At 48.5% G+C, this 26,431-nt stretch overlaps 1 protein-coding gene across 1 annotated transcript in view; it reads right to left on the bottom strand.

Annotated features, from left to right (window-relative positions):
* Nucleotides 1-6,039: 6,039 nt before the first annotated feature.
* Nucleotides 6,040-26,431, bottom strand: part of RELT (RELT TNF receptor) — a 30,004-nt gene continuing 9,612 nt past the window's right edge. The window contains exons 4-10 of the mRNA XM_056858829.1: nt 25,105-25,190; nt 16,685-16,936; nt 13,362-13,442; nt 11,992-12,073; nt 10,569-10,817; nt 9,309-9,489; nt 6,040-6,051 (exon numbers count right to left, since the gene is read on the bottom strand). Of these exons, the coding sequence (XP_056714807.1) occupies nt 6,040-6,051; nt 9,309-9,489; nt 10,569-10,817; nt 11,992-12,073; nt 13,362-13,442; nt 16,685-16,936; nt 25,105-25,190 (943 nt within the window). The remainder of the gene's footprint in view (nt 6,052-9,308; nt 9,490-10,568; nt 10,818-11,991; nt 12,074-13,361; nt 13,443-16,684; nt 16,937-25,104; nt 25,191-26,431) is intronic.

Raw genomic sequence — 26,431 nt, forward strand, 5'->3', positions numbered from 1 at the left:
ACTTTTTGGCATCTAGTGTGGCCCTGGGTAAAAAAAGATATCCCTGGAGAAATTGCCTTCTAGCCGATTACTGAAATGGTCATCCTTTTTTGCATCCAACAGTAATAGTAGTACCACACCCCCTGTGTTGTGCTGGGGGTTGGACTAGATGACCTGGTGGTCCCTTCCAACTCTATGATACTATGATTCTAGTAGTAGTCGTAGTATAATGTCTATATGGTGGTGGAAAGTGCTGTGAGGTAGCTATCAATTTACATTGACCTTATAGAGTTTTCAAGGAAAGAGATGAAACAGAGGTGATTTGCCATGGCCTGATTCTGCATAGCGACCCTGGACTTCCTTGGGGGTCTCTCATCCGAATATGAAGCTGAGCCGACCCAGCTTGGCTTCTGAGATCTGACAAGATCAGGCTAGTGTGGGCCATCCAGGCCAGGAATATTTGTATAGCGCACCAAAAAAATTAAACACTTGCATGTTGTCTTTTAAAGAACATTAATATCACAGCATGCTTTGGATTGGACTAAGGCTCTTTCTACTCCAGTAACCTTTCTCTCACAGTGGCCAGACAGGTGCCGCCCAATTTAAGTGAACAGAGAACTAGGCTCAGATACCAGGTTTTTGCTGTTTTGGTGTGATTATAGAATCATAGAATTGGAAGGGACCACCAGGGTCATCTAGTCCAACCCCCTGCACAATGCAGGAAATTCACAACTACCTCCCCCCCTACACCCCCAGTGAACCCCTACTCCATGCCCAGAAGATGCCCAAGATACCCTCGTCCCTCTCATGATCTGCCTAAGGTAATAGAATCAGCCTTGCTGACAGATTAGGCGTAGGCCGGGCAATGTAGTGTGTAGAGACTTGGTCTTCAACTGGTGAGACACAAGTTCAAATCCCAGCTTAACCTTGCAGTTCAGCAGGTGGCCTTGGGTTGGTCACGATCAAGTCAAGTCAAGTTTATTAATACGGTCTATTTGACCAGCCAAGAGTTAGTTTATCATATTGTCCAACTTGATAAAGCTATAAAAATGGTTACAAATTACAAAAATTGTAAAAATCTGGTATTTAATAAGATATACAAAATTAGTGCATGACACAAAAGTGGCTTGCCAATTTAAGATTACTAAAAATATAAAAGTATAAAAGAGTTTAACAGTTTTTCCCCACCCTATTTTTGCGTATTTTAATTGCAATGGCGCAGAATTTAGCAGTGGGGAGCGAAAGATGAAGAATCTCCCCCATCAGAAGCTTTTTAGACAGGAACTCGGCCGACTTATCTGGGAATCCACTGATCAGGGGATCAGTAAGTCTAATACGAGCCCCATGATAAAATGGACAGCTGAACAATACATGTTCAATAGTTTCTATGTCACCTGTCCTACAAGAGCACAGCCTGTCAGATCTTGGTCACGATCCCTCAATGTAATCTGCCTTGCAGAGTGGTTGTGAAGATGATATCATGGGGGAAAGAACCCTGTTTGCTTGTATTATAGCCAACTTGTATTATAGCCCCCACTGGATTTGCTCCCTTTTCGTTTCAGCAGTGTTGGTCTGCAGTAGATGCACTGGTTTTGAGTCCAGTAGCACTTTGGAGACCGAGAAGATTTCTAGGGGTAGGAGCTTTCGACAGTCAAACCCCACTTTGTCAAATGCCAGTGATGCTTAATTCTCCCTCGGAAACGTCTTCCCCGGAAATCTTGTTGGTTTCTAAGGTGCTCCTGGATTTGAATCTTGTGTTTTAAGCCGGGCTTCTGGTGCTGAGGGAAAGTTTTTGGATGCCTCCGACTGCCCCTGCTAAATTTAACTCAGTGGGAAGAAACTGCTCCTTTCAAATAAATCAAAAAGGTCCCTGAGAGTTTATTCCTTTAGGGCAGTGATGGCGAACCTTTTAGAGACCGAGTGCCCATACTGCAACCCAAAACCCACTTATTTATCTCCAAGTGCCAACACGGCAATTTAACCTGAATACTGAGGTTTTAGTTTAGAAAAAGCAACTCATACATTCACATCTTTTGTCTTAAAAGAAAAACAATAACAAATCTATCCCTATACAAAAAATAGCTAACACTATTAGTTAACACTAAAGAAATGGATATTCCCTGAATCAACAATCTACGGCAGTGATTCTCAGCTGGGGTTCCTTTTGAATTTGCAGACCTTTTGGCCTGCTCTGAAAAAGGCATCTGAGTGCATTTCCTACCTTTGATTCACCTCCACTGTACATGCGTTGGACCTATCTAGTCCAGCTCCTGTATCTCACAGTGGCCCACATCTATAATAAGGAGGTAGCACATACCCATCAGGGCTAGTAACCCATGATGGACTTTTCCTCCAGAAATTTGTCCAATCCCCTCTCAAAGGCATCTAGGCTAGATGCCATCACCACATCCTGTGGCAAGGAGTTCCACAGGTTAATTACATGCTGGGTAAGTGGGTGTTCCTCTTTTAGTAGGGGATTTCACTGAAAGGTGGGAGGCGCCACAAAACTGCACTGTGGGCCACCACTGCTTTAGGGGCTGACCCAGATTCCGGTTTGAAAATCTAGACCAGCCGAGAAAACTGGACACAAACAACATCTTTCCTTTCTTCAGCGCTGACATTGTAAGTAGCATGCAGGTGGGCTGCTCACCCTATTATCAAATGTTAGAAACTTATGGATATGTGTTGGGGGGAGAGGGGTCTGATCTTGTATACGGAACAGCCCTTTGGCCGATGAAAATAAATCTGGATTTCAATCTTTTAAAAGAAACATTGCTTTAATATTGCCCTGGCAAACATTTGGTCGCCGGTGGCTTCTGATGGACCTATCCAGGAATGTGTCTAATCTCTAAAAACCACCTCTTCATCTTGTCTTCTCCACATCTTCTGGCAGTGAATTCCACAGGTTTATTATCTATTGTATGGAGAAATACCGTGTCTCTTTGCAATCCATTTCATTGGGTTCTAGTGTTTTGAGAGACAATTCCTCACTGGCAGTTGAAAAGTACTTGAACTCTCAGTTAGCTTGTAAACGCAGCAAGAAAAGGTAAGTGATACAAGACCCCTGGTCCATCAAGGTCAACCTTGTCTACCCAGACAGGCAGCGGCTCTCCAGGGTCTCCGACAGAGGTTTTTCAAATCACCTGCTCCTTGGTCCTTTGAACTGGAGGTGCCGGGAATTGGACCTTTTGCAGGCCAAACAGATGCTCTACCACTGAGCCACAGCCCCTTCCTTTTAACACACGAACACATGACTCTGCCTTAATACTGAATCAGACCCTTGGTCCATGAGAAGAAGAAGAGTTGGTTTTTATATGCCAACTTTCTCTACCACTTAAGGAAGAATCAAAACGGCCTACAATCACCTTCCCTTCCCCTCCCCACAACAGACACCCTGTGAGATAGGTGAGGCTGAGAGAGCTGTGACTAGCCCAAGGTCACCCAGCTGGCTCCATGTGTAGGAGAGGGGAAACCAACCCGGTTCACCAGATTAGCCTCTGCCGCTCATGTGGAGGAGTGGGGAATCAAACCTGGTTCTCCAGATCAGACTCCACTGCTCCAAACCACCGCTCTTAACCACTACACCACGCTGGCTCTCAGTATTGAGGGTCAGTATTGTCTACTCAGACTGACAGAAGCTCTCCAGGGTCTCAAGTGGCTTTCCTGTCACCTACCAACAGGACCCTTTTAGATGGGGGGGGGGAGGCAGTTGTGAATTTCCTGCATTGTGCAGGGGGTTGGACTAGATGACCCTGGTGGTCCCTTCCAGCTCTATGATTCTATGATTTGTTCCCCTAAGCTCGTGCACCCTTCAACATGTTCTCTTTCCCCTGAATCACCAGGCCTTGAACACATGCAGAGAAGCGAAAGACTATGCTTTCAGAATTTCTTTTATTTACTCATCATACAGAATGGAAACCAACTGGAATTAAAAAGCCACCCATGACAACATTAAAAAAAACACCCCTCATCCCCAACACATCATCAGTAATAAATAAAACGAGATGCAGAGTCCAGAGGGTTGTCCGGAAAGGAAGAAACCGACTCTGCTACGCCATCATAAATAACACAACATGTGATGAAAAATAATAATAATAATTACAGAATAATTACAGATAACAAAAAGCTGGGTTGGCTCTAGCTTTCCAGGACCTTAATTAACAGATCCTTCCTGTTGTAAACAGCTGGGATTTTTAGCCTTGCGGGGCTGGTTTCCGCCTCTCCCCACCCGCAGCCATTGGGTAAAGGTTACAAATCCGGGGGAGATTTAGCCAACGCTGTTCCCCCAGGGAAGGGTCCCACAGTTAGTTTCCAAGAGGTTCTGGGAGTTCCCATTGGCACCTATGACTCGGAAGCACTGATGCCCCCTCCCCGCAATTCCAAAATAGTGGGTGTTTCACTGAATACAGTTAAATAATTCATCCTGAGTAGGGGAACAGCCTCTTTGGATTCGCTGATGGTGGGCGAGCGGAGAAAGCAGGATTCTACGGCAACAGCAATGCCCACTGAGGTATGGCAGCATGACCGAACCTGTTGGGGTCTGTTTTTCCTGCATACTCCAGCCTGGACTGAGTGATTACTACTGTTTGGTGCTAAGTGCAGAAACACTACGGTACTGTATGCAGAACTCAGCTTCCACGTGAGGTTGTATTTTATTTGTAGTGCAAGTTCCTAGACCTCAGTGTTGTGAATAGGCCCCCAAGGCAGAGTGGGCAAGGACTCAGAAGCTAAAAGGGTGGCTGAACCAAGCAACGTGGACACGCTGGTAGTCCTTATTCCTCCCCAGAAGAATAAATGAGGCACAATAAGAGATTTCGTGTGAACGGGGGTCAGCTACAGAAACTCCCCCTGGTCAGCACTCAAATTCTCTCAGGCCAGGGTTTTCTAACATTAAATCTTTACCAGCACAAGCCACACATAATTATGTTCCTGTTTTCTGAAGAAAGGAAACAAACTGGATGAGATGGAACCTGTGTTGGATTCCGCAGGACTGGTCTTGCATAATGAGACAAACTCTTGGAGAATAAGCCCATCAGTAAGTATTAGAAAAGGTAGTGAAGAGGAACTTCCATGTTCAGAAGCAGCGTACCTCAGAGTACTAGTTGCTGGGGGCCAAATACAGGGAGAGGGTCCCTTCAATGTGGTCCTTTGGGAAGGGGGCACTGTCGGGAACAGGGTGCTAAACTAAATGGGTCTCCCCCCCCCCCCATCTAGCAGGGTTTTTCTGCTAGGGCGTGGGATACGAAAAATTATCAACATGGCTAGGGAGGCACCAGTGAAAAGCACAAAATTTCCAGTCCTTACCTTCAGATTGAAGCCGCTTTGGTGCAGTGAATGACAACCACCCTCAGCCTTTGGAGGATTGGGAAAATGAGAATCCCCCCACCAATGTGCAACGACACATTCCACGAAGACAGACAGCGGCCCAGGAGACCTCAGTTCAAATCCCTCATCAGCCATGAAAGCTCACAGGGTGACCCTGGACTAGCCACACCATCTCTCAACCGAACCTACCTTACAGGACTGTTGTGAAGATATAACATCAAAGGAGAGAAGCGAGCATGCTGCCCTGGATCCCACGCCCCCCGCGGAGTGGCAATTTCGAGTCTGGGAAGCCGAGGGGTGCCTCCTTTCTTGTTCACGCTCCCCCGTTCCCCTCAGTTAAATCTGTTAACCCCCCCTCCCCTTTCACAGTTCAGAAGGCCGCAAGACCCCAGCTGGAGGGACGGAGCCGAGTCCCCGCTGTGCAAACGAAAGCGCAGGTGGCGATGTTCCAGTTTGGCGGCGAAAAGCTTTCCCTCCCTCGTCCCTTTTCCTCGAGTCCTGTCTCGAGAAAGGCAAAAAAAAAGTCTTTGCAATGCCAGGTGTGTCCTCTGGAACGTCAGCTGGCACGGATGGCGTTACCCATGGGGACCTGCCCTACAATGTTCCAGGGCGCCGGTGGTCTCCCAAAGGGGGAAAAACAAGAGCCGTCCTTCGCCTTGTGTGTAGCCCCGCCTGAGTCCGGCCGGAAGCCTCCAACTGAGCGGCTGGTTCCACGTCTGGTGCGGTCCGGGGGAGTCAGATGATCACCTGAAAAATGGGGGCAAAGCAATGAGGCGGCAGGCGGGACGCAGAAATAGGACAGAGAAAAGGAGGGAGGGAGAAAGAATCAGGTCGAGCGGGACATTGTTTGCCCAAGGAAATTTCCAAGCCTGCATTCGGCTCAATGGCGACGATTCGCCCACTGTGCGAATATCCGCTGAACGTTTGCTACTCACTGATTTCGCAGAATGCCTCAATCTTTGACAGTAGGGATGCTTTCACACATGCCGAATAATGCACTTTCAACCCACTTTCAATGCACTTTGCAGCTAGATTTTGCTGTGCGAAACGGTGAAATCCACTGGCAAGCAATTGTTAAAGTGCATCGAAAGTGGATTGAAAGTGCATTATTCAGTATGTAAGAAAGTGTCATATGTGACACACAGCAGCCAAGATCTATCCGTTTTGGATGCGGGATATCTGCAAATATCTTATTTTTTGAAGTCTTTCACGGTCAGAGTTCATTGGTTCTTGTAGGTTATCCGGGCTGTGTAACCGTGGTCTTGGTATTTTCTTTCCTGACGTTTCGCCAGCAGCTGTGGCAGTCTGTCCTTCAGTGTTACTCCTCTGCCACAGCTGCTGGCGAAACGTCAGGAAGGAAAATACCAAGACCACGGTCACACAGCCCGGATAACCTACAAGAACCTTATTTTTCTTTCATGTATCCAATCAGGGAAAAAACACCTCTCCGTTACTACTGGATTTGAGTCCAGAAGAAATGTTGAGATCAACGAGATTTTCAGGGTATAAGCTTTTGAGAGTCAGAGCTCCCTTCATCTCGTCATATCTGATGAAGGGAGCTTCAATCCTCAAAAGCTAATACCCCGAAAATCTCGCTGGTCTCTAAGGTGCTATTGGACTTGAACATTGGTCTGCCTTTGCAGACCAACATGGCTGCCCTCTGAAACTATCTCAGTTACTGCTGATTTAAACCAAGACAGCTGAATCTCCAAGTCAGCTTTTAATTTCTGGAGCTAAATGTAAAACCCACAAGGTCAAAAGCCAAAAAGCAGATTTTTGAAATACTGTCAAATGTTGAGTTCTTTTAAATTAATTCACTAACTGATTTTCCCCCCTGCCCTGATGTTGCTAATAGTTAAAGAGCCCTGCCATAAAGATAGCCGGCAATTTCTTTGGTGTCATGGAATTCTTGAAGCTACTCAAACATCACAATTCAACATTGACGGTTTTTCCATCTAGCTGGCCTCCCATTCCCCCCCTTCCTTTTTCCATTTGGTTGTATTATTGCACATATGTGGTTATTTTAATTCTTATAGGTAAGATTATTGTTGTTGTTTTTACTTTCCCTTTATTCCTTCCCCTCTGTTGGGGAACCCCCCACTATTGTGATAATTTTAGGAGTGCCAATAGAGTTTTATAGTTACTAGAGGTTTTAGCTGTAACTTATGTTTTAATTGTTGAAAGCTGCCCCGAGCCTGGCTGTAGGGGGAGGGGCAGAATAGAAATCTAATTAGTCAGTCAATCAATCAATCAGTCAATCACATGAACACATGAAGTTGCCTTATACTGAATCAGACCCTTGGTCCATCAAAGTCAGTATTGTCTACTCCGACCGGCAGCGGCTCTCCAGGGTCTCAGGCGGAGGTCTTTCCCATCACCTACTTGCCTAGTCCCTTTAACTGGAGATGCTGGGGATTGAACCTGGGACCTTCTGCATGCCAAGCAGATGCTCTACCACTGAGCCACGGCTCCTCTCCATGGCTCTCAGGCAGAGGTCTTTCACATCACCTACTTGCCTAGTCCCTTTAACTGGAGATGTTGGGGATTGAACCAGGGACCTTCTGCATGCCAAGCAGATGCTCTTCCACTGAGCCACAGCCCCTCCCCAATAAATCAAATAAATCCTATCTATGAGTCCAAGAACCCCAGAAAGGCAAGGGGAATATTCTGTTCAACTATTTTCTGTCCCTCTGTTGGTTACTTTGAAGCTGCCGCCGTTGAATGGTATAGTGTAGCCTGATCTCATCAGATCTCAGAAGCTAGGATTGGAACTTGGATGGGAGACCACCAAGGAAGGTGATGGCCGACCACCTCTGCTTCTCTCTTGCCTTGCAAACCCCTTACTAGGGATCACCATAAGTCGGTTGCGACTTGCCGGCGTTTACGCATGCAAAGCGTCTGCGGTGCTCCAGTTCACCCGCAAAGCATAGACCCTTTATCCAGCAACCTAAAGCAAAGCCCAGCAGCGCCCAGTTCTCAAAAACACCGGAACAGGAATTACTGTTTCCTCAACACCACAGTCAGGAAGCAAAGCCCTTGGGAACAGCAAGATAACACTTCACCTCCCCGACAAGGTCGGCAGCGGCAAATTGCAGAAGAGGTGGATTACCTTCAGATAACCAGTTTAGTCTCCCCGACTCTAACAATAAGTGGACTGCCCTGGAAAAGGAAGGAATGAGGCCGTAGTCAGAACTGAGAAGGGAGCGCTTATGAAGGGAGACTCCTGGCAGCAGAGGATGGGACTCGCAATAATAGGTATAAATTACAGGTGGAAAGGTACCGGCTGGACTTTAGGAATACATTTTTTACAATAAAGAGTTTTTAACAGTGGAATGGGCTGCCTAGGGAGGTGGTGAGCTCCCTCTCACTGGCAGTCTTTAAGCAGAGGCTGGACAAATACTTGTCAGGGATGCTCTAGGCTGGTCCTGCACTGAACCCCTAGGGGGGTGGGCCAGATGGCCTCTTTGGACCCTTCCAACTCTATGATTCTATGAGCGCGGCTTTGCCCAGGTGGCAAAAAGCGCAGGTGCTACGCCATTTGTGTCCCGCTTGGCAGACCTTCCTGGTGGTTTGGAGCGGTGGACTCCGATCTGGGGAACCGGGTTTGATTCCCCACTCCTCCACATGAGTGGCAGAGGCTAATCTGGTGAACTGGATTCGTTTCCCCACTCCAACACCTGAAGCCAGCTGGGTGACCTTGGGCTAGTTACACTCTCTCAGCCCCACATACCTCACAGGGTGTCTGTTGTGGGGAGGGGAAGGGAAGGTGATTGTAAGCTGGTTTGATTCTTCCTTAAGTGGTAGAGAAAGTCGGCATATAAAAACCAACTTGTTCTTGTACTTCTTTTACAAGATTCCTTTTAGAACCGTGAAGCTGCTGCCCGATTTGGAGATTTGGGTGCACAAAGGAAGAAATGGTACGCAACCCACAGGGACACCACAGCCCTTCTGGGGGCTCGCAGCTCCCACTAAAGTTGGGCCCCGCTTTCCCCTACCCCGCTCACCTCTTGTTGGCCGTCTCCCGTTGTAAGCCATTTGGGCCTCACGCTATTTCCAACCGGCATTTTTTGCTCTGGAACCAGGCAGGCGTAGGGGGGGTCGGCCGGCTCGGCCCCCGCACTCCCAGAGATGGTTTTCACTTCCGAGGGGCTGGGCTTCTGCTCCGGGATACGGGCGACGCGGAACCTTTACGGAAGTGGGGAGAAACATAGACATTGCAATGATGCCCAGACCTGAAAACCTGTTGGCTGTAAAGAAACCATCCGCCTCTGGGAGGATGAAACCGGAAACCATCATGATTTCTCAAAGGAGGAACAGGGACAGGAGCCAGCTGAAGAAGTTGTTGTCTGCAGAACGGAGACTTTTAGATGACTCGAGCCAGCGAGCCAAGCCACAGAGTGTAAGGGAAGACCCTCCCACCCGTGTTGTGGCAACTGTACAGGCAACCAGTCAGCCTCTAGACAGAATCAAAGTGCTGGTTTTTACCTATATAAAGCTCATTACTGCCTTGGGCCAGCTTGTCTCAGAAAGTGCTTTAATGAGCGTCCTTGGCTCAGTGGTAGAGCATCTGCTTAGTATGCAGAAGGTCCTCGGTTCAATCCCCGGCATCAGGCAGTGGGTGACATGAAAGAGACCCTGGAGAGTGGCTGCTAGTCTGAGCAGACAATACTGACTTTGATAAACTGAGGGTCTGATTCAGTATAAGGCCGCTTCATGCATGCATTGATGGGTAGAAGGACTCTCCAGGGTCCTTAAAGGACAGCCTTTCCCAAATCCTGTTAGGAAAGTTAGAGGGAGGGGCTGGAGAAAGATGGAGCCGAGCTTGGCCGCCACACTCTTCAGCCTTCAAATTTCACGGTCTTGGGGACTAGAAACTTGCTTTAAAACAAAAGCGAATATGGCAAGAGGCTGCTTAGAATTGGAGCTGCAACCGCAGTGCAACCTGCTCCCGATTGGCTCTTAATAATAAAAAAGAAGCTCCCCTGACCCCTTTAGGTTTGGGGAGGGGCCGTGGCTCAGTGGAAGAGCATCTCCTTGGAATGCAGAAGGTCCCAGGTTCAATCCCCAGCATCTCCACTTAAAGGGACCAGGCAGGTAGGTGATGGGAAAGACCTCCGCCTGAGACCCTGGAGAGCCGCTGCCAGTCTGAGTAGACAATACTGACTTGGATGGACCCAGGGTCTTGATTCAGCAGAAGGCAGCTTCCTGGGAGTTTGTGTGCCCTTGAGCCTCTCTCTGGCTGCTGCCGCCTCTCGTTTTCCTACCTGCCCACGGAGAGGATGGTGATCTCTCCCGGTCGGCCAGCCTTGCTTCCCGGTTTCGCTGGCTTGGTGACGGTGCTGCTGGTTGCGTTGGCGGCCGTGGCGGCCGCTTCTGGGGAAAGCAGCACCTCCGGCCACTTCCTCTGGCTACAGCGGGTGCAGGTGGGGCCCGAACGGGTAGCTAAGCCCTGGACCGTGTGGAGGTGATGCTGGTGCCGGCAGATGTGGGGGAGCTGAGGCAGGAGCTGCAACCTGGGGGTGGGGGGACAAAAGGCCAGGGTTAGCAAGAGGGGAGAGCCCCCAAACCCTAAAGGGCTAGAGACTGGGGTATCTGAAGGGTGCTTTAAAAAAAATTGAAGACCTGTTGATCCACGCCTTCAGTGTCCAGTAGGGTTGCCAGGTCCCTTTTCGCCACCGGTGGGAGGTTTTTGGGGCGGAGCCTGAGGGCAGGGTTTGGGGAGGGACTTCAATGCCATAGTCCAATTGCCCAAGCGGCCATTTTCTCCAGGGGAGCTGATCTCTATTGGCTGGAGATCAGTACTAATAGCAGGAGATCTCCAGCTATTACCTGGAGGTTGGCAACGTCCAGGTCTGTTTTCTTGGCTATGGGCTCAGCATCTACAATATGCTCGTATCTGCCACTTAAATTGTATTGTGGAGCAGGTTGTGTAGTGCCCAGATATAAGGGCTGGTATAAAACACTATGTACTCATATGCACACACCGAAGCTTTAGGGAAGTTGGCATCCAAAGGCTCTGAGCCAACAAATCATACTATGCCTGATACTGCCTCTCACCAGTAGAGAGAAAGCTGTCTTTGAATTACCTCTAACCTTAGGAATGTAGTTTCTGTTTCCTAGCTCACACAAGCATTTGCTCAGTTACGCCTTCGGGCAATATCTATAGGCTATGCTAATTAACATGGAGTAGACACCTAATGTGTATTGGTGCTTTTGTGTATCAATTTGCCCCATTCTAATGCATAAATGATGCTTACCTTCCTTTGTTCCCTTGTGAGTAACCCTGTGCCTTATCTGTGGTTAACTCACCCAGCTCTGTGTTTAGTTAAATAAAGAACTGTTTGCTTTTGAATTTAACCTCCTCCTTGCTGTCTGTTCATTGGACTCTATAAGACAGCCAGGCACTTCAGTTTTTATGGTGTGCGGGAATTCACTCGGGAGACCTTTTTCCTTGGGAAGCAAGCTGCAAATCTCCCTAATAAAGGCATGCCTCTATCCTTTGTGGCAGAGGCCTCTGTTTTGGGGTCCTTCTGCACCGTGACTTCCCCCCCCGCCCCCAAAAAATTCCTGGCACCCTCAGCACTTAAATCTTCTTTTCTTTGTAGCTGTATCTTTGAGCTGCTGTAATAGGGGTGCGGGTTGCAATGGAGGAAGAGAAGAGGAGGGGAAGGAAGAGAAGACTCCTACTTGTTCACGGGCTTGTAAGCCGGCTGCATGAGCTGTTTGCTGTGATAATCCTTCAACATCTCCTCCAGGACGGCGGCATTCTCTGCAGGGAGGAAATAAGAGGAGAGAGGGGGAAACGAAAAGAAAACCCTTTAGAAAAAGCAGCATGGGATGGAGACACGAAGCTGCCTCAAATTAATTTCTTGCTGAAGCTGTAAAATTGTATCTCGACTGTTTAACTCAGAGGTCTCCCAACCTTTTTGAGCCTGTGGGCACCTTTGGAATTCTGGCACAGGGTGGTGGGCGCAGCCACCACATGGGTGCCGTAGCTCACCTTGGGTCACACAGTGAAGATCCTTGTGCTGCGGTGGCAGCTGCTGCCAAAGCAACCTTTCAAAAAGTCTGCACAGCCAATCAAATCTTCAGTGGCCATTCAGAAACCTTGCTGGGCAAAAACCCCACCTGGCTCTGCCCACTTCCCAAAAACATTTGGCGGCGGCGAGGAAAGGTGTTGGTGGATGCCATGTTGGGGATCCCCCATTTACCTTCAGACAGCAGGAGTTTGTGTGCGCTGTGTGTGTGAGGGGAGCCAACATGATGGAATATTCATCGGTAGTAAAATAATTCCCTGACTGTGGAAACTGAGAGCTTGGGAATCCAAATTCTTCCTGAGAAGCTAGTTTTCTATATGCCTGAAATGCTCTGCCCCCCCCCCCCCACACACATTCCACCATGGAAATCTCCAACTGCTGGGAGGAAGTGCAAGTAAACCCGGCCCAAATTTGCCACCTCGGTGAGAGGCAAGCCAGAATTACCCTCATCAGTTCCCCCTAGCTCTTGGTTCTGACGGGCAACACTTTTCTCGGGCAGAGAACAGCGTTTCCAAGGATCGGCTCCTTTATTTAAAACATCCCTAGGTGATGCTCATGTCTGATAAGGAAATCTAAAACACCAGAATTACCACCAGTCTCAAACTGGGCAATTTAGCAGCAGCAGAAATCTCCAAACTCAAAAGCACATAAAATGCCTTAAAGACATTCAGTATTTATTTGATTTAAATGTGTGTGTGTAAACTACCATCAAGTCCCATAGGGTTTTCAGTAGGGCTGCCAGGTCCCTCTTCGCCACCGGTGGGAGCTTTTTGGGGTGGAGCCTGAGGAGGGTGGGGTTTGAGGAGGGACTTTAATGCCATAGAGTCCAATTGCCAAAGCACCCATTTTCTCCAGGTGTACTGATCTCTATCGGCTGGAGATCAGTTGTAATAGCAGGAGATCTCCAGCTAGTACCACTGAGCCACAGCCCCTCCATTTCTTCATAAACTCATTTCTTCATAAGCCTGGAAAAGCAAACCTGCCATGCTCCGTCCACCCCCACCCCAATCCAGGGCTTACCTTTCTTCTCCGTGATCAGGCGCACGAGGACTCCGATGGTGTCTTCGTTCGCATCTTCTATACGGTAGGCAGAACTGGTGCCTGCAGGGGAGAGAGAGGCATGTTGAAACAGGAGGATGCGCCATGTCACATGGGCACCGCGTTTTGGGAAGTCTGGTCTTTGGTGTACGGTCTTTGCTTCTGCTTTTCTCCAACATGTTATAAATAGGGTTGCCACCCTCCAGGTAGTAGCTGGAGATCTCCTGCTATTACAACTGATCTCCAGCTGATAGAGTTCAGTTCACCTGGAGAAAATGGCCGCTTTGGCAATGAGACTCTATGGCATTAAAGTCCGAAGAATGGTACACTCCTTCTATCTGGGATGGTCGTCCTCTTCCACCGAGCACACGGCTTCGGGAGGGACGCACATGGAGCAGTGAGGGAGGGAAGGGACACCCGCCTAGCCAGCCAGATCAGTTTGTGCTGGCCAATGGCCGTAACAGTAAATGTAAAAGGCATTAGTCCCTCCGCCTCCCCAAACCCCACCCTCCTTAGGCTCTACCCCCAAAATCTCCCGCTGGTGGAGAAGAGGGACCTGGAAACCCTAGTTATAAAGACTAAATTAGGCCATGTCAAGCATGGAGGGTGAGTAGGGTTGCCAACCTCCAGGTATGGCTAGGACATCTCCAGGAATTACAACTGATCGCCAGGCGACGGAGATCAGTTCCCCTGGAGAGCATGACACAACGCATAGTTAAATTGTGGAACTCCCTGCCCCAGGATGTGGTGATGGCTGACAACTTGGAAGGCTTTAAGAGGGAAGTGGCCATGTTCATGGAGGAGATGGGTATTCATGGCTACTAGTAAAAACGGATAAAAGGAAGTATTTCTTCACACAATGCATAGTTAAATTGTGGAACTCAGGAACCCAAGATGTGGTGATGGCTGCCAACTTAGAAGGCTTTAAGAGGGGAGTGGACATGTTCATGGCTACTAGTTAAAATGGATGCAAGTCATGATTCATACCTATTCTCTCCAGTACCAGAGGAGCAGGCCTGTTATATTAGGTGTGTTGGGAACACAGGCAGGAGAATGCTGCTTTAGTTGTCTTGCTTGTGGGCTTCCTAGAGGCACTTGGTTGGCCACTGTGTGAACAGACTGCTGGACTTGATGGACCTTATGTTCTTAAGGCTTTAAGTGGGGAGTGGACATGTTCATGGAGGAGAGGGCTATCCATGGCTACTAGTCAAAATGGATACTAGTCATGATGCATACTTGTTCTCTCCAGGATAAGAGGAGCATGCCTATTACATTATGTGCTGTGGAACACAGGCAGGATTCACGCTGCTGCAGTCATCTTGTTTGTGGGCTTCCTCGAGGCACCTGGTTGGCCACTGTGTGAACAGACTGCTGGACTTGATGGGCCTGGGTCTGATCCATCAGGGCCTTTCTCATGTTCTTATGACTCTATGGCATTACACCCTTCCGAAGTCCCTCGCCTTCTCAAACCCAACTCTCCCAAGGTTCCACTCCTAAAAATCTACAGGAATTTCTCAACCTGGAGTGGGCAACCCTAGATAAAATCCCACAAAGTCCACCCCCTTTTCTCCAGGGGAACGGATCTTTGTAGACTAGAGATCAGTTGTAATTCTGGGAGATCTCCAGGCCCCACCTGGAGGTTGGCAACCCTGGTCTCTGAAGGGCATCAGAAGCGGTCTGTGCCGCAGAAATGGAGCAGCAAGAGGCTGTTGACTCCAAAATCAGGTCAGGGCTGCCTTTCAACAAACATCACTTCATCCCCCCCTCGTCTTTTTACCTTGGGGGTGGCTATGGCAACCACAGCCTCAGTTGGGTACTTCAGAAATTCTATAGTCCTAATTCTCACAAAATAAGTACTGGTGGCAGCAGGGAGGGAGATGCGAAAGGGCAAAGTGGGGAAGGGAAAATGCACCCGCTCAGACCAGAGAGGCGGAAACATTTCGGCTCCTGTGTCTTTATTACTTCTTTACTTTCTTCATTTCTACCCCACCTTTCTCCCCAACCGGGGACCCAAGGTGGGTTACGTAATTCTCCTTCCCTCCATTTTATCCTCACAACAACCCTGTGAGGGAGGTTAGGCAGAGAGTGTACGACTGGCCCAGGGTCACCCAGCAAGCTTCCACGGCAGAGTGGGGATTCGAACCCGGGTCTCCCAGATTCTAGTCCAACACTCTAACCACTAAACCACACTGCCATGGCAGAATCCTCCCCCCATCCCACAATTTGGGCATGTGCTGCAAAGAATCCATTTCTCATTTGGTTGCACACTCTCCCTGCTTAAGTGGCCATGTGGAAAAGGTAAAGGTAGTCAGTCCCCTGTGCAAGCACCGGGTCATTCCTGACTCATGGGGTGATGTCACATCCCAACGTTTACTAGACAGACTATGTTTACGGGGTGGTTTGCCAGTGCCTTCCCCAGTCATCTTCTCTTTACCCCCAGCAAGCTGAGTACTCATTTGTCCGACCTTGGAAGGATGGAAGGCTGAGTCAACCTTGAGCCGGCTACCTGAAACCGACTTCCGTCGGGATCGAACTCAAGTTGTGAGCGGAGCTTTTGACTGCAGTACTGCAGCTTACCACTCTGCCCCATGAGGCAAGAGGGCTTGCATTCAATCTTCAAATACTGTGGAGAGTGGATTTTCTCTAGCTAAGCTTCTGCCACTTTCGATCTATCCCTGCATGCTCCCCGGGATCATCTTTGCCTCCCAGATGCTCCACCTGGGTCAGAAAGAGAGCGCCGATGCTTAAGGCAAAATGCGGGTCTCCGAATCATTTCTGCTGCCCTTACAACAGCCCTGTGAGGCAGTCAACAGCACAACTATTGCAAACAGAAGTCTTAGTTGCTTAAACTGGTTTGGCAGAATTGGAGACTTGAATGGTGTGTGCATAATGTCACACTGCAGGGGTGTTCTATCCCACCACAACAGAAGTCAGAAGGGACACATTCCATGCCTTCCGTTTTCCGGTGGGTAGCCGTGTTGGTCTGCAACAGAAGAGCAAGATTCGAGTCCGGTAACACGATGCACACCAACAAGATTTCCAGGGTGTAAGCTTTAGAGTCCCAAAGCTCCCTTGACCGGATAGGGACCGCCATTCCTACTTGTATCTGAACAAGGGGATTTTGAGTTTCAAAAGCTTATACCCTGAAAACCGTGTCCATCTTTAAGGTTCTCCTGGACTTGAATCTTGCTAGTCCATGCCTACATATCATGTTGCGCTGAGATATTGTGATGATTTGAGCACACACACATGCTGAAGCCCACCGAGAAGGCCTCGCATCCCGGCGGGACGGCTCCTTTGCTCACCGTTCCTCTCGGCTTTGGCCCCCTCCTCGTCCTTCTGGGCTGTGCAGTGGTAGCCCTTCTTCATCAGCAGGTTGCAGAAGAGGATGCCGAGGAGACCCATCACGCAGAAGACGGGCACGATGGCCAAGACGGCATACTGGGTGGCGTTCTCTTCCGGCTTCCCCTCTCGGGTGCCATTCAGCGGCGTCTTGTCGTCCCGTCTGTGCGAGGCCTCGGCGTTCCGAGTCAGGCGGGTCAGCCACTTCTGGGACCCTTATGGGGGAAAGAAGGACTTTCAGTACAAATTGGCACAAGCCCCATAACTGGAGGGACAGGGTGCGAAAGAGGGGAGCGTATGGGTGTGTGCTTGTACCCGTTCGCATCAGCCGGGGGAGAATTCTCGAGAAGGAAAAAGATGAATGGTGACCGGGAGGTGATTTTGCCACATCAGAAAATACTGTGCTGCTTAGCCCAGGAATTGTGTTGTGTTCACATGATGTTTTGGGGACCCTCCAGCCCCCTTGGGGAGAAAAAACCCCAAGAGCCCTGTGGCAGCTTAAAAGGCATAAATCTACTAGGCCATAACTCGGTTTGGCAGAAACGTGTAGGGATGCACGTATGTATCTATCCTGAGTATACATGACTCTGCTTGGCATGTGGAAGGTCCCCTGTTCAATCCCCGACATCTCCAGTTAAAGGGACTAGGCAAGTAGGTGATGTGAAAGACCTCCGCCTGAGACCCCGGAGAGCCGCTGCCGGTCTGAGTAGACAATACTGACTTTGATGGACTGAGGGTCTGGTTCAGTATAAGGCAGCTTCATGTGTTCATGTGCCTTATACTGAACCAAATTCTTGGTCCATAAAAATCACTATTGTCTCCTCAGACTGGCAGCGGCTCTCCAGGGTCTCAGGCACAGGTCTTTCACATCACCTATTACCTAGTCTCCATTCAACTGGAGAGGCTAGGGGTTGAACCTGGGACCTTCTGCATGCCAAGTGGATGCTCTGCCACTGAGCCACAGTACAGAAAGGAGACAGGAAATGGTTTCTCTATATAGACTCAAAGTCCAGCCAAAACAAAGCAAAACAATCCATCAGTGCAAGAGACCCCCCCTACTGTTGAGTTTCTTAAAGGAAGAATGAAACAAATATTTATTTTTTTTAAAAACTCTTGTCTTCCTCTACCTTTCCTTATATCCTGCAAAAACCAAGAGGGAGACTTCTGCCACACCTTCTCCCTTTCATCCCCTAAAGTCTCCCTTCAAACCCCATTTTTTCATACTGATTTATCATTTATTCACATCCTGCCCTTTCTTCAAGGAATTTGGGGCAGCGCTAAACAGGTTATCTAGGTTTATCTTCACAACAACCCTGCAAGGTTGATAAGGCTGAGAATCAACTGTTTCATTTGTTGGTTAGAATCTGGGTCTCTCTGGTCCTCTTGCCACTACAGCACGCCTGTTGCTCTCCAGATTTTAAACAAAACGATTCCTAGTTAACTAGCTTCACTTTCTAGCACTTTCGACCCTCGCCACTAAGAAAAAGGAGGAACTCGAGGGGAGGGGGATATAATTAATCTCTTGTATACTTTGGACAGGAACAGGGTAACTTCTGTGTTCTGTTTCTAGATCAAAACACCAGTTTTCATCATACTAGGGTTGCCATCCACCAGGTAACAGAAGAACTCCTGCTATTACAACTGATCTCCAGCTGATAGAGATCAGTTCACCTGGAGAAAATGGCTGCTTTGGCCATTGGGCTCTATGGCATTGAAGTCCTTCCCCTCCCCAGACCCCACCCTCCTCAGGATCCGCCCCAAAAATCTCCCGCCGATAGCGAAGAGAGACCTGGCAACCCTACATCATACACATGTAAACTTTTTACTTAAACCAGTGGTTTCAGTTTCTTTTAATGAAGGGTATCTTTATGCAAGGGAGCTGTAGGCGTTTCTAGAAGTTCCAACTGCACAATAGAATTAATCATTCTCCAGAGAATAGAAACTGGTCCTGCCTCCTGTCATTCACATGTCATCCGGGTGGATATAATCACCTATAAAGTCATTTAATTGAACTTCCACAATGGAGCATGTTACAATCCGTGTTGCGCAGGGGAGTCATCTCATGGTATATGAATCAGGCAGTAATGCTGCAGTCGGTGAGTTAATCTTGCTCGTGATTACCAGCCCGGACAACTAGCTCCCTCCCTACAGAAGTCACCTGCCCCCAATTGCACAGGACCCCCCCCCCCCAATTGCACAGATCTTTTGACTGGCTGCAATGTTCTTCCAGTTGGAGGCAGATGCAATAAACCCTCTGCCCTGTCCTAGTTCTTGGAGCCTGAAAAGACGCACCCCAGAAGCAGCTGCATTGCTGCCAAACTTGGGAGTGGGAATTTCTGTTTCCCTCAGAATTTAATGCAGAGGAAGGAAGAAGAAGGAGAAGAGTTGGTTTTTATATGCCAACTTTCTCTACCACTTAAGGAAGAATCAAACCAGCCAACAATCACCTTCCTTTTCCCTCCCCACAATAGAGGTAGGTGGGGCTGAGAGAGCTCTAAGAGAGCTGTGACTAGCCCAAGGTTACCCAGCTGGCTTCATGTGGAGGAGCAGGGAAACAAACCCAGTTCACCAGATTAGCCTCCACCACTCATGTGGAGGAGTGGGGAAACAAACCTGGTTCTCCAGATCAGACTCCACCGCTCCAAACCACTGCTCTTAACCACTACACCACTTATGGATTGAGAGCTGGCTGAAAAATAGGAAGCAGAGAGTAGGAATCAATGGTCAGTTCTCCCAATGGCGGGATGTGAGGAGTGGGGTGCCTCAGGGATCTGTGTTGGGACTGGTGCTTTTCAACCTGTTCATCAATGACCTGGAGTTGGGGTTAAACAGTAAAGTAGCCAAGTTTGCAGATGACACCAAATTATTTAGGGTGGTTAAAACAAAATCGGACTGTGAAGAACTCCAGAAGGATCTCTGCATACTGGAAGAATGGGCATTAAAATGGCAAATGAGATTCAATGTGAGCAAGTGTAAAGTGATGCATATTGGGGCAAAAAACCCCAGCTTCACATATACACTGATGGGATCTGTGCTGGCAGCGACAGACCAAGAAAGGGATCTTGGGGTGGTAGTGGATAGCTCAATGAAGATGTCAACCCAGTGTGCGGCTGCTGTAAAAAAGGCAAATTCCATGCTGGCCATAATTAGACAAGGAATAGAGAATACAACTGCTGATATCATACTGCCCTTGTACAACTCTATGGTGAGACCACACTTGGAATACTGTGTACAGTTCTGGTCGGTCACCACACCTAAAAAAGGATATTACAGAGCTTGAGAAGGTGCAAAAAGAGCAACCAAAATGATTAGGGAACTAGAGCAACTGTCCTATGGGGAGCGGTTAGGACGCTTAGGGCTGTTTAGATTGGAAAGAAGGCGGCTGAGGGGAGACATGATAGAGGTCTATAAAATTATGCATGGTTTGGAGAGAGTGGACAGGGAGACGTTTTTCTCCCTCTCCCATAATACTAGAACACGGGGTCATCTGCTAAAGCTGGAGGGTGAGAGATTCAAAACAGATAAAAGGAAGTATTTTTTCACACAACACATAGTTAAATTGTGGAACTCCCTGCCCCAGGATGTGGTGATGGCAGCCAGCTTGGAGGGCTTTAAGAGGGGAGTGGACATATTCATGGAGGAGAGGGGTATTCATGGCTGTTAGTTAGAATGGATACTAGTCATGCTGCATACCTATTCTCTCTAGTATCAGAGAAGCAGGCGTATTACCGGTATTTTGGGTGCGGAGGAACACAGGCAGGATGGTGCTGCTGCAGTCGTCTTGTTAGTGGCTTCCTAGAGGCACCTGGTTGGCCACAGTGAACAGACTGCTGGACTTGATGGGCCTGGGTCTGATCCAGCAGGGCCTTTCTTATGTTCTTATATTCACTCTGGCTCTCAATGAAAAGATACATTGCTACCAAACTTGGAGTGGGCATTTCTGTTTCCCTCTGAATTTAATGCAGAGGAAAGAGTGGGTCGGATCACACAGTTCCATAAACCGGAGTCAATCAGGTACTCTCCAGTTCATGCAAAACATCTGTGATCAGTCCCCCTCCCCCCCAAAAAAAACCAGGGGTTGGAAATCTCAGGTTGAAATTGGTTTGCAGTCTTGGTTTGGAGAGAAAACACAAAGCGTAGCGGCCAGTTTGGATGGAACAGCCAACTAAGGTTTGTTCAGAATGGGAAGGAAGTAAGCAACCAAGGCCCACACTCCACACCTCTCACTACTGGAAACAGAGTAAAAAATGGAAAATGAGAAGTCTGTGCAATTGTGTATAAGTGGCATGGCTTGAGACAGAGAGCAGAACGTTGATCAAACATCACGACCCTGGTTGACAATCCTTTTCACGCTACAGGCAGCAAATCCACACAAAGGCTAGGCTTTGTTTCCTACACAGCAGTGTTTCCAAACAGCAAAGAGCTCGAAGTGGCTCTGACGCATGTTCTCCCCTCCTCTCCCCCTCAAGTACACACCTAATATCAGCTTTGGATGGGATAGTGATGTAGGGCAAACGCTGGCACCTCTGAGGGAAGGCTCCAGATGTGCTGGGCAGCCACCCAGAGTGAGCAGGCATGCCCCTCTGGCCCTTCCCGGGCCAGGTTTCAGTCTGTCCCAAACACCCCAACTGTGTGATCAGTTGGGACTTGTGGAGGCGAGGGGCCGTGGCACACTGGTAGAGCATCTGCTTGGCATGCAGCAGGTCCCAGGTTCAATCCCCGGCATCTCCAGTTAAAGGGACTGGGCAGGTAGGTGATGTGAAAGACCCCTGCCTGAGACCCTGGAGAGCTGCTGCCAGTCTGAGTAGCCAATACTGACCTTGATGGACTGATGGTCTGATTCAGTATAAGGCAGCTTCATGTGCGTTCATGTGGATGGAGACGCGGTAGCCGGATAGAGTTTGATGGACAGTCCAGAAATTACTAATGGCCAACATTTGCTTTTCTGGGCACGAGAACCAGAGATCGTAATAATATCAATGGAAGGCACCAACGTGCAGCTACCTTCTCTTACGACATCCTTCTGAGGTGAAGCATTTAGGTAATTTTTCTACCTTGCTTTTCTCTACCTTTAAGGAGCCTCAAAGCGGCTTACATTCTCCTTCCCTTCCCCTCCCCGCAACAGGCACCTTGTGAGGCAGGTGGGGCTGAGAGAGTCTGGAGTGTGGAGAGAACTGCAACTAGCCCAAGGTCACCCAGCTGGCTTCATGTGGAGGAGTGGGGAATCGAACTCAGTTCACCAGACGACAGTCTGCCGCTCTTAACCACTACACCACACTAGCACTTGTTCCATAGAAAATAAGCCCCACTGGAGAGGGGTGGTGGATGAGTGGTAGAGCCTCTGCTTGGCATGCAGAAGGTCCCTGGTTCAATCCCCGGCATCTCCAGTTAAAGGGACCAGGCAAGCAGGCGATGTGAAAGACCTCTGTGCCTGAGACCCTGGAGAGCCGCTGCCAGTCTGAGTAGACAATACTGACTTCGATGGACCTTGAGGGTCTGAGTCAGTATAAGGCAGCTTCATGTGTTTATGTGTTCACTGTCCTGGCTGAGAAAGGAGATGCCACTTAAAGCTTCCCCAAGAAGGAAGCAAATTAAAAAGCCACTCCTGGCTGGGAACAGCACGATGTCAAGGGCAGGTGTACTAACTACTTCTCTTTCTCATCAAACAAATGCGCGTTGCCCCCAGACATGTTTTGCCACTCACTGGAAAAGAAGCACATTCACTTTCCTCCTGGCAAGATGCCTGAGGCCGGCAACATGACGTCCCCGAAGGGGGCTTCAGCACCAGGCTGTTCGAGGTGTCGCAGAGCAGCCTGTGGGGAATTTCCGAGCACCGGGAAGCCGACGGACTGCTAATCCTTTCCTGCCGTTGCCACGTGCCTCTTGCCTCGTCAGGGATGACAATTCCCTCCCAACAGCAAACACGTTCACCTCCGCACAGCACAGTTTCTAGCCCCGGGGGTGGTGGGAGAAATGGATGATAATCCAGGTGCCCTGGACAACGTCACATGAACACACATGAAGCTGCCTTATACTGAATCAGACTCTTGGTCCATCGAAGTCAGTATTGTCTACTAAGACTGGCAGCAACTCTCCAGGGTCTCAGCTAGAGGTCTTTCACATCACCTACTTGCATAGTCCCTCTAACTGGAGATGCCGGGGATTTAACCTGGGACCTTCTGCATGCCAAGCAGATGCTCTACCACTGAGCCACAGCCCCTCTCCATGGCTTTCCAGGGTCTCAGGCAGAGAAAGGTCTTTCACATCACCTACTTTCCTACTCCCATTAACTGGAGATGCCGGGGATTGAACCTGGGCCCTTCTGCATGCCAAGCAGATGCTCTACCCCTGAGCCACAGCCCCTCCCCTATATGTACCATTTTGAGAAGAGTGCTTTCCACATTCCCTTTGGTAGCCAGGGTAATGGAGAGGAAACCTTTTAGCGCTTAGGAAGAACTCTCTGAGATAGAGAGATTTGGGGCGATAAGTGTCCGAGCTAGGATAAGGAAGAGTTTAAAAGTGAATTTATTTTTCACATTGCACGTTAATTTAAACTGAACTGGAATTATACTAGTTTATTGTTTCTGAAGAAAGCTAACATGAAGAAAGTAGATTCCTTTGAAATGTGTTGGAGGTGAGTGTTACGGATGCTGTGGACTGCCAAAAGAACAGATAAGTGGCTTCTGGATCAAATCAAGCCTGAATTCTTCCTAGAAGCTAAAATGACTAAACTGATTCTATTTTACTTTGGTCACATTATGAGAAGACCAGAGTCACTGGGAAAGACAGTCATGCTGGGAAAAGTTGAAGGCAGCAGGAAAAGAGGAAGACCCAACAAGAGATGGATTGACTCAGTCAAGGAAGCCACAGCCCTCAGTTTGCAAGATCTGAGCAAGGCTGTTAAGGACAGGACATTTTGGAGGACATTGGTTCATAGGGTCGCCGTGAGTCGGACGCGACTTGACGGCACTTAATACACACATTGTTTCTTCCCGTCCTCAGGCAGACCGATTCAGATTAACAAGCAAATGAACAGATGTAGGGCTTTGACAGATGGAGACGGAGAAGAAAACACTCTAGACTGAGCCTACAAGTTCACTTTAAGGGCAGAACTAGATTGCATTCATTTACGTTATTTCTAGTCCCCCTTTCTCGTTGAGACTTGGCCCAACAACTATTGCATTGTTTTTGGGATGTCCCATTCTGTTGATCGTTAAAGCCAGGACAATCGACAGGGTTTGGACTGTGGAAATCTGAAAACAAGCCAGCAACAGACGGCAGACGGTAATATAATCCACAGTCCAGATTCCTTTTCCACAGCATCTTTCTGGACCATTTCATTTCAGTACAGCCCTCTATTACTTGAGTAAAAAAGCCCTCCTGAATAATTCCATGTTGCATATTTTGCAGAAAGGAAAAGTGGCAACATGTAGTTTCATGTGCTGCTGGGAAGAGCCGATAGCTCAGTGGTACAGCATGTATTGCATGAAGCTGCATCTTCCCAGATTGAGAGGAAGAAAGAGAGATCTGCCACCACCCATTCCACTTGTAATACCTAGTTCTGCCTTAAGGCGGTCTAGAATACCGCACTCATCTCCATGAGTCAGCAGTGTGATGCAGTAGCTAAAAAGGCAAATGTGATCTTGGGCTGCATCAACAGAAGTATCGTGTCCAGATCACACAAAGTGATGATAACACTTTGCTCTGGTTAGACCTCACCTAGAGTATTGTGTTCAGTTTGGGGCACCGCAATTTAAGAAGGATATAGTCAAGCTGGAACGTGTCCAGAGGAGGGCAACGAAGATGGTGAGGGGTCTGGAGACCAAGTCCTATGAGGAAAGGTTGAAGGAGCTGGGTATGTTTAGCCTGGAGAGGAGAAGACTGAGAGGGGATATGAGAACCATCTTCAAGTACCTGAAGGGCTGTCATATGGAGGATGGTGCCGAGTTGTTTTCTGTTGTCCCAGAAGGTCAGACCAGAACTTACATCAAAAGAGTTTCCACCTAGACATTAGGAAGAATTTCCTAACAGTTAGAGCGGTTCCTTGGTGGAACAGGCTTCCTCGGGAGGTGGTAAACTCTCCTTCCCTGGAGGTTTTAAAGAAGAGGCTACATGGCCATCTGTCAGCAGTGCTGATTCTATGACCTTAGGCAGTTCATGAGAGGGAGAACACCTTGGCCATCTTCTGGGCATGGAGTAGGGGTCACTGGGAGTGTGCTTAGGGTAGTTGTGAATTTCCTGCATTGTGCAGGGTGTTGGACTAGATGACCCTGGTGGTCCCTTCCTACTCTATGATTCTATAATTCCACAGGCAAAACCAAAATAGCTTGCATTTTACATAAATTAAAATGTTCCCTCTACCTTCACCATCGTTAACACTCACCTGGACATCCAGGCATGCCATTCGGGGCTGTCGAACAAGGGAGACAGGTGGTCCTGGGGTCTGTCTCACCTTCGGGGCTGTAATACCTGCAATGGGCAAAGACAGACTTCCGGTGAATGGCCGAGCTTTCCAAGATGCCCACATTCCGGCAGAACCAAAACCCGACCCTCTTTCTGAAGCTCCCCTCCTCGACTCTGGAAATTCATCACTGCTTTCGTTGAAGGGGCTGACATATTTATTTTTAAATGCCACTTGGTAGGGAATGAAGGGCAGCATTAGACTCATGCAAAGATTGATCTTTTTGATCAATCAATTGATCCAAATGGACCACTCTGCCATATGTGCATAACTCAGCCATCGGTCTTATTTTGACTTTTTAAAATGGTTGCTGGTTGTAAGTTTAAGGGCTGGACTTTGGTTTCCATCAGTCCCGCATTTATCCTATATTATGAAATGCCACGGCCAGTCTGGTGCGTTCACATACATTGAGTAATGTACTTTCAGTCCACTTCCAATGCAAGTGGATTTTGCCATTTCACACAGTGGGCTCTTCCGCATTCTCATTTTCCTCGCTTGTAAGTTCTTGTTTCTTCATGTGCATGTGTGTGTGATCCGTTCCGCATGTGGTTTGCTCCCTCTAGTGGTCAATTCAATATTACACTCGTTTATGTCTGACATAAAACTCCGCAGTTTAAATCTGCAGGGAAATATGCTGGACATAAACCAGTGTAATATCGAATCGACCACGAGAGGGAGCAAACCATTCGTGGAACAGAAACCCTTCCTGAAGAAACAGGAACTTACATGTGACGAAAATGAGAATGCGGAAAAGCAAGTAAAACCCATTTGTAAAGTGCATTAGCAGTGAAAGGGGGCACGTGTGCTTGCAAATAAATAAAAAACACTTCTCCTCCTCCTCCTCCTTTAGAAGGGGCTGTGGCTCAGTGGTAGAGCATCTGCTTGGCACTCAGAAGGTCCCAGGTTAAGGTTCCCAACTGCCTGCTAATGGCGGGCAATTGCCCGCCAATTCGCACCGCTTCCCGCAGAACTGGTTGGTGGGCGAAGCAGGGTGGCGGAAGGGGGTTGATTCCCCACTCCTCCACATGAGGGGCAGACTCTAATCTGGAGAACTGGGTTGCTTTCCCCACTCCTCCACATGAAGCCTGCTGGGTGACCTTGGGCTAGTCACAGTTCTCTCAGAACTCTCGCAGCCCCACCTACCTCACAAGGTGTCTGTTATGGGGAGAGGAAGGGAAGGAGATTGTAAACTGGTTTGATTCTCCTTAAAAGGTAGGGAAAAAGTCGGCATATAAAACCGACTTTTCTT

The sequence above is a fragment of the Euleptes europaea genome, chromosome 12 (genome assembly GCF_029931775.1).
Source record: "Euleptes europaea isolate rEulEur1 chromosome 12, rEulEur1.hap1, whole genome shotgun sequence".
Classification (NCBI taxonomy): domain Eukaryota; kingdom Metazoa; phylum Chordata; class Lepidosauria; order Squamata; family Sphaerodactylidae; genus Euleptes; species Euleptes europaea.